This window comes from Moschus berezovskii, chromosome 12 (assembly GCF_049115385.1).
Source record: "Moschus berezovskii isolate FMDL1 chromosome 12, NW_MosBer_1.0, whole genome shotgun sequence".
Lineage (NCBI taxonomy): Eukaryota > Metazoa > Chordata > Mammalia > Artiodactyla > Moschidae > Moschus > Moschus berezovskii.
This window is the reverse complement of record NC_142471.1, coordinates 83,159,921-83,174,894: the sequence shown is the minus strand read 5'-3', so window position 1 is coordinate 83,174,894 and position 14,974 is coordinate 83,159,921. Positions and strand designations below refer to the sequence as shown.

At 42.7% G+C, this 14,974-nt stretch overlaps 1 protein-coding gene across 1 annotated transcript in view; it reads left to right on the top strand.

Moving 5' to 3' along the window:
- The first annotated feature begins 8,971 nt into the window (after positions 1-8,971).
- Positions 8,972-14,974, top strand: part of SHTN1 (shootin 1) — a 111,251-nt gene continuing 105,248 nt past the window's right edge. The window contains exon 1 of the mRNA XM_055424570.2: positions 8,972-9,348. Coding sequence (XP_055280545.2) covers positions 9,291-9,348 — 58 coding nt within the window. The 5' untranslated portion in view covers positions 8,972-9,290. The remainder of the gene's footprint in view (positions 9,349-14,974) is intronic.

The following is a 14,974-nucleotide window of genomic DNA, read 5'->3' as shown; positions in this document are numbered from 1 at the left end:
GACATTTGGGGTGCTTTTACTTTTTGACTGTTATAAATAATGCTATTAACATTCACATACAAGTTTCTGTGTGAACATATGGTTTTAATTGTCTTGGGTATATACATAGGAGTGAAATTTCTGGGTCATATGGTTACTCTTAAACTTTTTTAGGGGCTGCCAAATTGTTTTCAGAATGGCTACAGCATTTTACATTGCCACTGGCAATGTATGAGGGTTCCAGTTTCTCCACATGTCCTCAAACACTTGTTATTGTCTCTACTGATTATAGCAGTCTTTGAGTGTGAAGTGATATTTCATTGTGGTTTTGATTTGCATTTACCTAGTGGCTAATGATTTTGCACATCTTTTCCTGTGTAAAATTGGCCATTTTTTTCATGACTCATGGGCCATTATTTTCTTGACGTTTTTGATATGACATTCCAACATGTAGATTTTTTTGTATTCTGTTTGGTATTCTCTGAGCTTCCTGTTCTGCAGTTTGGTGTTTGTCATTAACTTTGAAAAATTCTCTGTCATTATTACTTCAAATATTTCTTAGATTTTTTTCTTTCTTCTCCTGGTATTTCAGCTGGACTTCCCAGGTGGCGCTAGTGGTAAAGAACCTACCTGCCAATGCAGGAGACATAAGGAAGGGTTCAATCCCTGGGTCAGGAAGATCAATTATATGTATATTAAACCTTTGGTAATTGTCCCACATTTCTTGGATAGTGTGTTGCTTTTTTTTTCATCTTTGCTTTTCAGTTTGGGAAGTTTCTTTCCTCATTTGTGTCCAGTTTGTTCATGGGCCCATCAAAGGCATTCTTCATTTCTGTTAAAATATATTTATTTCTCGCATTTCTTTTTGACTCTTTCTTAGAGTTTCTGTCTCTGTGCTTACATTGCCCATCTTGTACATTGTCCACTTGTTTCATTCCATCCCTTAGCATCTTATTTGTAGCCATTTTAAATTCCTGGTCTGAAATTTCTAAAACTTTGCCATATCTGAGGCCAGGTCTGAAGACATTCTATGTCTATTTAAGCTGTTTTTGACCTTTTAGTATGCCTTGTAATTTTTTGTTTAAACCTGTTCATGATGTACTGGGTAAAAAGAACTGAGGTAAATAGGCCTTTACTGTGAAGTTTTACATTTATTTGGCTAGGCAGCAAGCTGTGTTTACTGCTTGCTGTAGGTGTCAGGGGCTAAATTTTCCTCTAGTGACCTTGTTTTGTCTCTTCTGTGTTTTGGGGTTTCTGTAAAGACTTAAGATCTTAGACATGCAATCCTTTCCATTGTAATCCCCTATTATTATATAGGAATGCTACAAATGTGATGATAAAGCTTAAGGGGAAGGGATGCATTCTATAGACCTATGATTGGACCTTGGTCTTTTAGTGAAACTGTGCCCCTGGGCTGTGACCTTAAAAATAATTTACCCCTTCTGGTAGATGAGAAGACTGGAGTTGGGTAATCCCTTATGCCACATGAAGGGACTGGGGTTAGGTACTTTTCTTTCCCTGTGAGGGAGAGTGGACCAGGCCTCAGTTGGGTATTTTCATTCTCCAGGTTATTAAGCTTTGATAAAATCTCAGTAAAATAGTTTCTCCTGAAGACAGGCCTTGTTAAGGATAACAGAATTCTCTGGGTATATTTCAAAGTGGCTACCATTGTGACTGGAAAAGATACTTGATATGGTTTCAATTCAGTTCAGCCACTCAGTTGTGTCTGACTCTTTGCAACCCCATGAATCACAGCACGTTGCTGCTGCTAAGTCACTTCAGTCGTGTCCGACTCTGTGTGACCCCATAGACGGAAGCCCACCAGGCTCCCCCATCCCTGGGATTCTCCAGGCAAGAACACTGGAGTGGGTTGCCATTTCCTTCTCCAATGTGTGAAAGTGAAGTCTCTCAGTCGTGTCCGACCCTTAAGACCCCAAGGACTGCAGCCTACCAGGCTCCTCCATCCATGGGATTTTCTAGGCAAGAGTACTGGAGTGGCTTGCCATTGCCTTCTCTCTTAAATCTGTTACAACATTTTGTGGCTAAAAACATGATATATCCTGGGGATACTTGGTCATGTTGTATAATCCCTTTAATGTTCTGTTGGATTCAGTTCAGTTCAGTTCAGTCGCTCAGTCGTGTCCGACTCTCCGCCACCCCATGAATCACAGCACGCCAGGCCTCCCTGTCCATCACCAACTCCCGGAGTACACTCAAACTCATGTCCACAGAGTCGGTGATGCCATCCAGCCATCTCATTCTCCGTCGTCCCCTTCTCCTCCCGCCCCCAACCCCTCCCAGCATCAGAGTCTTTTCCAGTGAGTCAACTCATCGCATGAGGTGGCCAAAGTATTGCAGTTTCAGCTTTAGCATCAGTCCCTCCAATGAACACCCAGGATTGATCTCCTTTAGAATGGATTGCTTGGATCTCCTTGCAGTCCAAGGGACTCTCAAGAGTCTTCTCCAACACCACAGTTCAAAAGCATCGATTCTTCAGCGATCAGCTTTCTTCACAGTCCAACTCTCACATCCATACATGACCACGGGAAAAACCATTGCCTTGACTAGACGGACCTTGGTTGGCAAAGTAATGTCTCTGCTTTTTAATATACTATCAAGGTTGGTCATAACTTTCCTTCCAAGGAGCAAGCGTCTTTTAATTTCATGGCTGCAATCAGCATCTGCAGTGATTTTGGAGCCCAAAAAAATAAAGTCTGACACTGTTTCCACTGTTTTTCCATCTATTTCCCACGAAGTGATGGGACCAGACGCCATGATCTTTGTTTTCTGAATGTTGAGCTTCAAGCCAACCTTTTCACTCTCCTCTTTCACTTTCATCAAGAGGCTTTTGAGTTCCTCTTCACTTTCTGCCATAAGGGTAGTGTCATCTGCATATCTGAGGTTATTGATATTTCTCCCAGCAATCTTGATTCCAGCTTGTGCTTCTTCCAGCCCAGCGTTCCTCATGATGTACTCTGCATATAAGTTAAATAAGCATTAGCTGCTAGTTATTTAGTTGTGGATGTTTTATCTGTATTTACAAGGGTTATTGGTCTAAAATTTTCTTGTGATGTCTTTATTTGGCTTTGATATGACAGTAATGTTGACTTCATAGAATTAGGAAGTGTTCCCTTGTTTTCTATTTTTTGAATGGGCTTCCCTGGTGGCTCAGAGGTTAACGCGTCTGCCTCCAATGCGGGAGACCCGGGTTCGATCCCTGGGTCGGGAAGATCCCCTGGAGAAGGAAATGGTAACCCACTCCAGTATTCTTGCCTGGAGAATCCCATGGATGGGGAAGCCTGGTAGGCTACAGTCCATGGGGTCGCAAAGAGTCGGACACGACTGAGTGACTGAACAGAACAGAGGAAATAGTAATTGTACTTTAAATACTTGGTAGAATTCACTAGTGAAGGCATCTATCCTGGACTTTTCTTCACTGGCATGTTTTTGATCACTGATTCAATCTCTTTACTTGTTAGGAGTCTACTGAGATTTTCTTTTCCTAAGTCAGTCTATGTGATTTGTATGTTTCTAGAAATCTGTTCATTTCATCTAGGTTTTCTAATTTGTTGGTATATAATTATTCATATTATTTTCTTATAATTCTTTTTATTTTTGTATTGTTGGTAATGTCTCCACTTTCATTTCTGATTTTAGTTATTTTTATCATCTCTCATTATTAAGGTTAGCCAAAGATTTGTCAATTTTGTTGATATTTTCAAAGAAGTAACTTTGGATTTCATTGATTCTATTGTGTTTCCATTTGTGTTACTGTATTTATCTTCATTCTTATCTTCATTACTTCTTTCCTTTTGCTAACTTTGGATTTATTTTACTCTTCTTTTTCTTTTCTCTTAACGTATAAAGTTAGCCATTTACAGCTATAGATTTCCCTGGGAGCACTCACCTGCCTTCACTGCACCCCATAATTTTCTGTATATTTTTGTTTTTTATCCTGTGTTCTGATTTCCCTTGTAATTTCTTCTTTGAACCTTTAGTTATTGAAGAGGGTGTTATTTCATATCTATATTTGTGGATTTTCCAGAATTTTCTTCTAGTGCTGATTTTCTAATATCATTCCATTATGGTTGAAGAAGATACTTTGTACCATTATATGATTTTAATTTTTTTAAATTTACTGATACTAAATTCTTGGTCAAACATATCTATCCTGGAGAATGTTCCCATGTGCACTTGAGAAGAATGTGAATTGTGCACCTGCTGTTCGGAGTATTCTATATATGTCTGTTATATCTATTTGGTTTATAGTGTTAAGTCCTCTCCATCCTTACTGATCTTCTACCTAAATTTTGTACCCACTATTGAAAGTGGGACTTTGTAATCTCTAACTATTATTGCTAAACTGTCTATTTCTCCCTTTAGTTCTGTCAGTGTTTGCTCTGTATGTTTTGGGAGTTGTTTGTTTGCTGTATATCTGCTTGTAATTGTTACATATACTTGATGAATTGATACTTTTGTGAATACATCATGTCCTCCTTTGTCTCTTGTAATAGATTTTTGACTTAAAAGTCTGTTTTTCTGATATTGGTATACCACCCCATTTCTCTTTTGCTTACTATTTGTTCAGTTCAGTTCAGTTCAATCGCTCAGTCGTGTCCGACTCTTTGTGACCCCATGAATCACAGCACGCCAGGCCTCCCTGTCCATCACCAACTCCCGGAGTTCACTCAAACTCATGTCCACAGAGTCGGTGATGCCATCCAGCCATCTCATTCTCTGTCGTCCCCTTCTCCTCCCGCCCCCAATCCTTCCCAGCATCAGAGTCTTTTCCAGTGAGTCAACTCGTCGCATGAGGTGGCCAAAGTATTGCAGTTTCAGCTGTAGCATCACTCCTTCCAATGAACACCCAAGATCTATCTCCTTCAGAATGGACTGGTTGGATCTCCTTGCAGTCCAAGGGACTCTCAAGAGTCTTTTTTCATTGTTTTACTTTCAATGTATTTGTGTCTCATATTGTTGAGTGTTAAATTTTATTGTAATCCTTTAATGATTGCAACATTAAATAATAAGTCTGCCATCACTTTTATTGTTGTTCTCCTGTATGTAATATGTATTTTTCTTTGACTGCTTTTAAGACCTGATTGTTATATTTAGTTTTTAACAATTTGACTATGACATGTCTAGGAGTGGTCCTTGTATTTCTGTGGCATTATTTATAGCGGCAAATACTAGTGGCAAGTCAAATGTAGAATTTGAGAATAGCTAAGTATTCATTGATATAATGGAGTGATACTGAGTAAATATGTAGACTTTACTGATGCAAAATAATATATATATGACATAATGTTTAATAAAAAGTAGAATTAATATATATAAAATTTGAAAAATGAAAACTACTTATACAAAAAGTTTAAAAATTTAATAGAGTTATTTAAGTAGTCTATTAAGGTAAAAGTTTTCTTCCTCTGAAAACCTGTTTTTTTTTAATAATAACTTTTCTGAGATAAAATTCACACACCACAAAATTTCCCATGCAAAGTGTACACCGAAAGTGTACAATCTTTTTTTTTTTTTTCAAAAGCAAGAATGGGGTTTATTTCTAGCTTGAGCTAGGGCTCATGCCTCCTCCAGTGCAGTGAAGAGTGGAAAAGAGCCCTGAGCCCAGGTCACAGCGGTTTTTATAGTTTTTTTTTTTATATAGCGCTTTTTTTTTTTGTATCGAAAGTGTACAATCTAATGGTTCTGAATATATTCACAGAGTTGTTCAATCATCACAACAATCAATTTTAGAAAAATTTTACCACCCCAAAGAAAAATCCCATATGTACTAGCAGCCACTTACCATTTCCCGCCGCCATCTACAGTCCTAGACAACCACTGATTAACTTTCTCTGCGGATTTGCCTATTTTGGACATTCTAGATCAGTGGAATCATACAGTGTCTGGTGTTTTCTGACTGGCTTTTTCACTTAATGTTTTCAAAGTTTATCCATGCTGTGGCATGTATCAATACTTTTATTTCTTTTTATTGTTAAATAGTGTTCCAGTGTTATTATTTTTATATCATAATTAATAATATAGTAAAGCCTTTAAGGGTAGATTACCTAATATGGAATTAGTGAAAAGGAGATGAACCTTCATTTCCTATTGTATTTCAGTCTTACTTGTCTGCATACCTCAAAAGATTACATAAATAATGTGATTTTACATTCATTTCCTGGCAACACAAACGTTAAAATCTACTGATCACTGCTCTCTCCCACTCCACTCCTCACCCCTTGGGCCTGTTCCTCCACTTTCTACCCCTGGTTGTTGTTGTTTAGTTGTTAAGTGGTGTCCAGTTCTTCTGTGACCCCATGGACTGTAGCCCACCTGGCTCCTCTATCCATGGTATTTCTCAGGCAAGAATACGGAGTGGGTTGCCATGTCCTCCTCCAGGGGATCTTCCCGACCCAGGGATCAAACGCGTCTCTCCTGTGTCTCCTGCAGTGGCAGGTGGGTTCTTGACACTGAAACACTGAGGAAGCCCTCTACCCCTAGAGGCAGCCATCATCCCGAGTTTGGTACATAGCCTTTCAACTCATTTTTGAAAAGTCTCTCCTTCCCTTCTCTCTTAGTATATATTAAAAACACTTTTTAAAGGTTTTTAATTACATATTTTATGGAGGTTAATGAACCCATAGTGATGCCTGCAACATAAATCCCTATATGCATTATTAAGTAGAACAAAAACTAATTATTATCACTTCTATCCTTTCCATCAATATTCATATCATATAAATAAACCATAGTGTAATGGGAGAGCTGAATCCCTATAATTGACTCTAATAGCCATCCTAATAATTCATTCCCTGCCCTCAAGATAATACCATATTGTATTACAGGAGGCTATTTTAATTTCAAGGAAGGTAAACAGGATTAATTTCAAGGGGGTGCAGAGTGGAACCAAAGCACTCAATTTGATTATAGATTTGATAATTAATCAACTCATTCTTAAAGTTCAAAAGTGATACCCAAATTACTGTATAATTGGAGTAGAAAAATCAGCCATTTAAAAAATAGAGCCTTGTGAACTAACACAAATATTTAACGGGCACTCTGCTGGTATTTGGTTTAATGTAAGAAAATAATTGATTATTTAGATTTGGAGGAGGCCTCTGGCATTATCCAGCAGAGTGACCTGATCAGTTATTAATATAATAGGTTTCCTGGCTGCAGTATGAAAGCTAGATGGCCATGATTTGTTACTCAAATCTTTTTTTTTTTCCTGGAAATAAATGATTTCTCATGATGCAAAATAACTGGTGGCAGCACATTTCATTCATGTTTCATGTACTTGAGTCTGAAGCAATTCAGGGTCTTCTTTAAACTCCGAGGATTTTACTGGGCCTTCTTTAAACTCCGAGGATTAAGATACCATCTCAGGTAATCTTAAGGCAAAGGCCATTTGGTTATTATTATTTCTTAAACTGTCTTATGAAAAACTAAGGAAAGGACTGAACAATAAGACCTCATGCCAAAATTATTTTTAAAGTTTCAAAATGTTAATTCACTCTATTTAAAAACACTGTGCTGCCTTTTTTAGATCATTCTAACACTAAATCACTTATGCTAAAATGCTGTATTGCCTTTTTAGAAAAAGAGGAAGCAGTGCTACCATCTTTTTCCAGTTTGTTTTTAATTAGAACTTGGGAGGAGTATCAGATACTAGTTACAGTCTTTACTTGTATTCCAGCACTCCTCCGCCATCCATCATGGAGATCCATTCAGTAAACAGAGTTGGGTATTTACATAAAATAGGAAGTGAGGAATGAGCAGAAGCACGGTGCAGGTGTAGAACCCACAGGAAGAGCTTTGAGATAGTGAGAAAACTCAAGATGTGCAGCGAGCCTAATTGAGTTTGGATTTACTTTGTATGCTTAATGATTAGTGTAAAAGTGCCTGTGCCCATTTTAGCATCCACAATGCCTTGTTCACAGAGCTGTAAACTTTTTTTTTTTTTTTTTAAAGAATACCTGCTGCTGCTGCTAAGTCGCTTCAGTCGTGTCCGATTCTGTGCAACCCCATAGACGGCATGTCAAATTATGGATGTGGCGGTCCTCTCCTTGTTGAACACTTAACAACTCTTCTGGGAGACTGGATATTCGTATTATTCCCTTTTTTTTTTTTTCAGATGAGATTCAAAGAGATCAGGAAACTTGACTCAGGACTAGCTATTGGGGGTAGGGGAGGGCCATTTTGAAATCTGGCAGGCCTACCGCCCCTCTTCTGGTCAGGCTCGAACTCAGAGCTGGGTTCAAGCAGAGCAGAAGGTAGTCAAACGTCACCAGCCTCTGATGTCAGGCAGCTGTGTGACCTTAGGCATTCGGACTGCAGTGGCCTCTACCCTGAAGAGATCTTTCCACCACAGACCACATGATTTGCAGTGCCTGGCGATCCGTGGGCTGCAGGGCTCAGTTTTGACCATTTCTTAAACCGAGTGCAGCTGGAGGAAGCCAGCCCAGGAGCCAGGAGCAGTTAACTAACTTACCACGCCCTCCTTGGCTCACTGTGTACCTTACCCGTCTGGTCTGTTTCAATATCTGTAGGCTTTGCAAGGTGCCAAACGTGCAACACAGAGCCTGCCCCTGGGGGAAGGGGTGGGGAACCTAGGTTTGTCCACACGGCGCCCCCACCCCCCAGGGTCCACTGTGCAAGAACTGGGGAAGAATCTGGGTGTTTGTTAGCTCATTACGTCTCAGTTCGTGGGGAGAGGCCTTTGACAGCGTTCAAAGTGGGCTTCTCATAGACGCTGCAGACCCAGGGCACGCTTCCTCCAGAACACGCGCCTGGCCGGGGGTGGGGGTGGGGGTCCAAAAGGAGGGTGCCGGCGGAGACGGGGTTGCAGGCGGAGACGGGGGTGCAGGAACCAGCCAGCGCCCCCTCAACGCAGGATCCGCGCACGCCCTCCCGCCCGCGCAGTCTGCGGGCCGGCCTGGGCGGCGGAGGAAGCCGAGCGCGGCCGCGGGCTAGCACGGTGGACGGTCCCGTGGTCACCGAGGGCGCCTCCGGCGTCCCCACCCCTCCCCGCTGTGCCCCGGGCGACCGGCCTGTCTCCGCCCCGCTCCCCGCCTCTCCGCCGGCCGGCAGGTAAAGCCGCCGCGGCCGCGGAGTAGGTGCGCGGGGATGATCTCACCCGCGCGCCCCGCGCCCGCAGGAGGAGGAGGAGGAGCGGGAGCAAATCCAACTTCCGGGTAGCGAAGCCGCCCGCCAGCGGCATCTTGCTTTTTTCTTCCCCCCAACCCCCACACCCCGGCTGCACCCCCTCTCTGCTCCCTCCTTTCCTTTTATTCCCGGCCCCACCTGCCAAAATGAGCAGCTCGGAAGAGGAGAAGCAGCTGCAGCTCATCTCCAGCCTGAAGGAGCAAGGTAGGCGGGCGCGCAGCCGCCAGGTGCGGGCGGGGACGGCTCCCGGCCGCCGGGTGCCGAGCGGGTGGGCGCTGGGCGGGAGGGGCCGCGGCCGCCACCGTCCCCCGCAGGAGCTCCGTGCCCCCGGGGAGAGGCGTCCGCCGCGCCCCGCGCGCTTAACGTGCGGGTGCCCCGGAGGGTCGCGCCGGGCCGTGCGGGAAGCGCTTCCCCGTCGGTGGCTTTAGCTGGAGATGGGGGTTTAGGGGAAGGGACGGGGGTTCGGCGCGGACACGGTCCCACGGTGCCCCCCGTGCCACGCGGGAGAGGCGAGTGGGGCTGGTTGTCGTGGAGAGGGCGCGGCGTGGGCAGCTCCGCTGGCCTGGCTCCCTGGCCCCGGCCGCACCCTTGCACGTTGGCGCTGGGAGGCCTGCCGCGCGGTTTGACAGCCTTTCTCCAGCTTTTCATTCTGGTTTGGCCTAGTTCCTCTTTCCTTCCCCAGCTGGGATTTGCAGGCCACGGTGTGCTTTATCGCTTCCCATTTCTAGCAGTGGCTTCGCCAGTGAGGCGGCACCCTGATGGTGTAGGGCTTCTTGATTTAGGACTTGGCTCTGGTTCGCAGAAAAACCAGGCCTTGTAACCTGCATTTCTACACTGCCGGGTAACTAGATGCAGAACTGTTTTAATATCCTAATAAGTAACAGTTTTAGTCAGTCATTTTCATCTTTTCACCACACATCTGAACAAAGCCAAATTAAGATCGCATGTGAACCGAACACCTTTTCAACTTAAAATGATTATGTCCCTGACCAAAGGTGGCCTGAGAACACAGGTCAAGAAAGTGAGGAACCATACAGATTTAGGAAGTAAAAATGTGTGGGAACATAGGTTTTTTTCCTGAATAACTTGCTGACACGACCAGGTCGTGGAAGGAGCCCTGCTCTGTGGTGAATCCTGGTGTTTAGTCCCAGCTTTTTCACTTCTCTTGACTCAACTCACCAACTCTGTAAACTTGGGAGAGTCACTTCTCTTTTATGGATCTTATGGTTAATCAAGCCTTACTTGACTACAGGCAAGAGCTAAACCAGATGATGTCATGAGATCTGTCCAGTACTAAGACCTGTTGCTCCCTGAGACCACAAACAAGCTGTTCATAGGGTATATGGATCCCTCTGGGGTCCACATTCCTGAAAACAAATCTCATCATGACTGTTTAGTAACTGCGTGACCTTGGGGAAATTATTTCAGTTCAGTTCAGTCACTCAGTCATGTCTGACTCTTTGCAACCCCATGGACTGCAGCACGCCAGGCTTCCCTGTCCATTGCCAACTCCCTGAGCTTGCTCAAACTCATGTCCATCGAGTCGGAGATGCCATCCAACCATCTTATCTTCTGTCATCTCCTCCTGCCGTCAATCTTTCCCAGCATCAGGATCTTTTCCAGTGAGTCAGTTGTTCACATCAGTTGGCCAAAGTATTGGAGCTTCAGCATCAGTCCTTCCAATGAATATTCAGGACTGATTTCCTTTAGGATTGACTGGTTTGATCTTCTTGTAGTCCAAGGGACTCTCAGGAGTCTTTTCCAATATCACAGTTCAAAAGCAGCGATTCTTCTGTGCTCAGCTTTCTTTATAGTCCAACTCTCACATCCATACATGACTACTGAAAAAGCCACAGCTTTGACTAGATGGACCTTTTTTGGCAAAGTAATGTCTCTGCTTTTTAATATGCTGTCTAGGTTGGTCATCGCTTTTCTTCTAAGGAGCAAGTGTCCTTTAATTTCATGGTGGCAGTCACCATGTACAGTGATTTTGGAGCCCAAGAAAATAAAGTCTGTCACTGTTTCCATTGGGGAAGTTGTTTAACCTCTCCAAAATGGGCACAACACATTTCTCTGTGGTATCCAGCATCTGAAAAGTACTGGATCCATGTTAATGGCTTTTGCCTTCCTAGTTGGAGAAGGCAATGGCAAGCTACTCCAGTACTCTTGCCTAGAAAATCCCATGGATGGAGGCCTGGTAGGCTGCAGTCTGTGGGGTCGCTAAGGGTCGGACACGACTGAGCGACTTCACTTTCACTTTTCACTTTCACACATTGGAGAAGGAAATGGCAACCCACTCCAGTGTTCTTGCCTGGAGAATCCCAGGGACAGGGGAGCCTGGTGGGCTTCCATCTATGGGGTCACACAGAGTCGGACACGACTGAAGTGACTTAGCAGCAGCAGCCTTCCTAGTACCTTCAGCTCCCATCCTTGATTAGTCTGGTGGGTGGGCACAATGCCTTTATCTGGAATTTTCTCAAGTGTTTTAGTGAGGGGCTGGGTTTTATTAGTATTTTATTGCTGATAATACCACCCCCCACCAACATAAGGGGTTCTTTGTAGCTCAGTGGTAAAGAATCCACCTGCAATGTAGGAGATGCGGGAGACGTGGGTTCGATTCCTGGGTCGAGAAGATCCCCCAGAGGAGGAAATTGCAACCCCTTCCAGTATTCTTGCCTGGGAAATCCCATGGACAGAGGAGCCTGGTGTGCTACAGTCCATAGAATCGTGAAGAGTCGGACATGATTGAGCAACTGAACACGCACGTGCACCAGCAACATACTTGTCTCAATTCATATTCTTAACTGTTGAAACTTTTATTATTGATGATATCTGTCAATGGATATCAGATCTTCTGTTGGCTGGTCAGTTTTCAAATAATGTTAAAATTGAAAATTTCACTTCTTTTTATTCTATATATAATTTCAAGGGTATTTAACAATACACATACTCCACAAGTTATTTACATTTGATTTTGGAGCACACCTCTATCTCTGTGTTGGATTTGAGAGCTAAGGAAAAGGGATGATTCTTAAGTTTTTGGTTCTTTTTCCAATTATATTGGAAAATCTGTGCATTGTATTTTTAGGGATATATTTCTTCAATTAGGGCATGTCAAAGAGGGCAGAACAGCTGGACTTTGAAATTTGTGTTTCTTAAAGAGTACACTTTTTTTTTTTAAGGATATTGAGTCTGGTTACACAGGTATTGTGATTTCTTTCAGCCCACAGTGTAATTTTTATACATTTCAAAATGGGGGCATTTATTTGTCAGTGGACAAAGAGTTGGGCATGAACTGAGTGACTAACATCACCCCACCATAGACTTCGCTAGCAATTGACTTGTTTCAAGAGTATTTTGTTGCTGTTGAACCTTCAGACGGAGAAGGCAATGAGAAACCACTCCAGTACTCTTGCCTAGAAAATCCCATGGACGGAGGAGCCTGGTAGGCTGCAGTCCATGGGGTCGCTAAGGGTTGGACACGACTGAGCGACTTCACTTTCACTTTCACACATTGGAGAAGGAAATGGCAACCCACTCCAGTGTTCTTGCCTGGAGAATCCCAGGGACGGGGGAGCCTGGTGGGCTGCCGTCTATGGGGTCACACACAGTCGGACACGACTGAAGTGACTTAGCAGCAGCAGCAGCAGAACCTTCAGAACTAACTTGGGAAGCTAGGGATTTGAGGTGGAAAAACAGGCACCTAGGTGTTTGGACTCTTACCAATATTGTGATCAGTTTTATAAGCTGATGTATGTGATTTATTTTTGAAAGTAAACAGTACTTTTTACTGCCTGTTAACATTGTGAATAATTCCACTACCTCTTGTTAATATGAACAAGAACCATTATTGATTAAAAGCTTTTTTTAAAATTCTGAGTAAACATTCATTTACTCCTTTGACAAATACCATGTACCTGTCACATGTGAGGCCCATGTGCTAGGTAGGCACTGCGAGAGAAGACAGCCAGACAGACAAGTTTAATGTCTCGTAGACATCCATTAATCAAATAATCATACAGATCAGTTTGTACAATTAAAAGTTTGTTGTTCTATGATAGATTTTTAGACCTGTTTTGTTGGCTTAGAGGGAATATACACATAAAGTTTTGCTAGACATTGCAGAAATGCTCCCTTGCCCACCTCAAATGGCTGTACCAGTCCACATTCCCCTCAGCAGTGTCCATTTTCCACCGCGTTGGTCAACGCTGACCAATGTAGTCTTTGTTGACACCTTGACAGTTTGCTTAATTTTCGCCTATCTGATGAACAGAAATGGTAAACCTTTAAAAAATGTGTTTGACCTGGTTATAGTGAGGTTTGAAATCTCTCTTACATGTTTATTGACCATTTAGGATTCATATATCATTCTTTTCCTTGTGTTTTAAGTCTAAAATTTGCACCCATTCTTCAGGAGTGTGTTCAGAAAGAAAGTTCCCATCCACTGTGAATGGCAGAGCTGACAGCAGCCTTCCCTAATGTGAAGCCTTTAGTGGTGTGGTGAATAAGGTTGCTTTTGACAAAAGTTGTGAAATGTAATGACGGAGTCTGTCATAATATGAACAATCTCTAATTTATACTTACCATTCCCTAAGCTCTATGTCTTATAAATCACACCCACTTCTGAATTACTTCAAAACATTGTATGTTCTCTTCTAGTGAATGGTATAATTAGCTATATTATGTCTTTCTAGAAAGTTATATTATGTCCCTTTAAAAAAAATTAGCCAGTGTGCGATTGCTTATGTTCAAGCAGATGTTGAGGTAATGAGGTAATTCTCCTTTTGTCTTTTTGGGGGCTTTTTTTTTTTTTTTTTTAACTGATTGACATCTTTAATGCACTGAGAAATGACAACTTGGGATACTATTTCCAATGCATATTTCCTAGCTTACTAAAGTGGACATTTTTCTTAAAAAAACATGTTACAATTTGCTCCCCTTCCAGAATTCTGCTGGGAAATGATAGACTTAGCTCAGCATTTGTTTAAGGTGCATGATTTTCTTTGTATTTCATTCAGCCCACGTGCATTGAATATCCATAGCCAGGCACTGTGCTAGGCATCAGAGATGCAAAAACCTTGTCCCTGCTCGTGGAGTTCCTAGTCTAGAGTCGGTGGCCTTTTTGGGTCATGTATTTAAAATCCTCTGGCCAAGGAAGAGCAGGGCATCTTGACTGGCAGCCTCCACAAAGACAAAAGGTGTGGAATAGCCCAAAACAGAATCATGTGCCACTACCAGAAGAGGGGCGTGCAGGCTGGGCAGACCCAAACAGCAGATGTCCAGTACACCGTCACCATCGTAATGCCGTGTCACTTGGATCTTGTGGAGGAATTTTGTAGAGAAAGAGTCCCACTTAGTAAAACTGGTGTTTTAACATAAGACCACCACCAACAAATAAATAAAAATTATGGGCTAGTCTTGGACTGACACTTTGAAATGGCAAGATAATTGGTTTTAAGGCAGGATAACCTCTCACCTTGAGAGTTGGTATCATTTTCTCCAAAATTATTGAGCCAGCGCTCAAAGTTCAGATGGAAATTTAGTCAAGCTTATTCTTAAGGCTGAGATAGTAATTAAAAGAGGCTTCTTCCAGTGTTCCTTTGGCTTCTAGGCTAGAAAGTAGCTAGAGCATTATTTTGACAAAAGGGACTGAAGCTGTTGTCCACTACGATTACCATATTAGTGTGCAAAACTGAAGCATTGTCAATCTTGGATCCATACAAAGTCAGTCCCTAGAAAGCTGTTTGGGACTAACTGGTTGCCTTGGTGTCAAGTGCAAACTTGACTTTATACACAGGGGCCAACTGTGTCTGAAATAGCCAGGGAATAT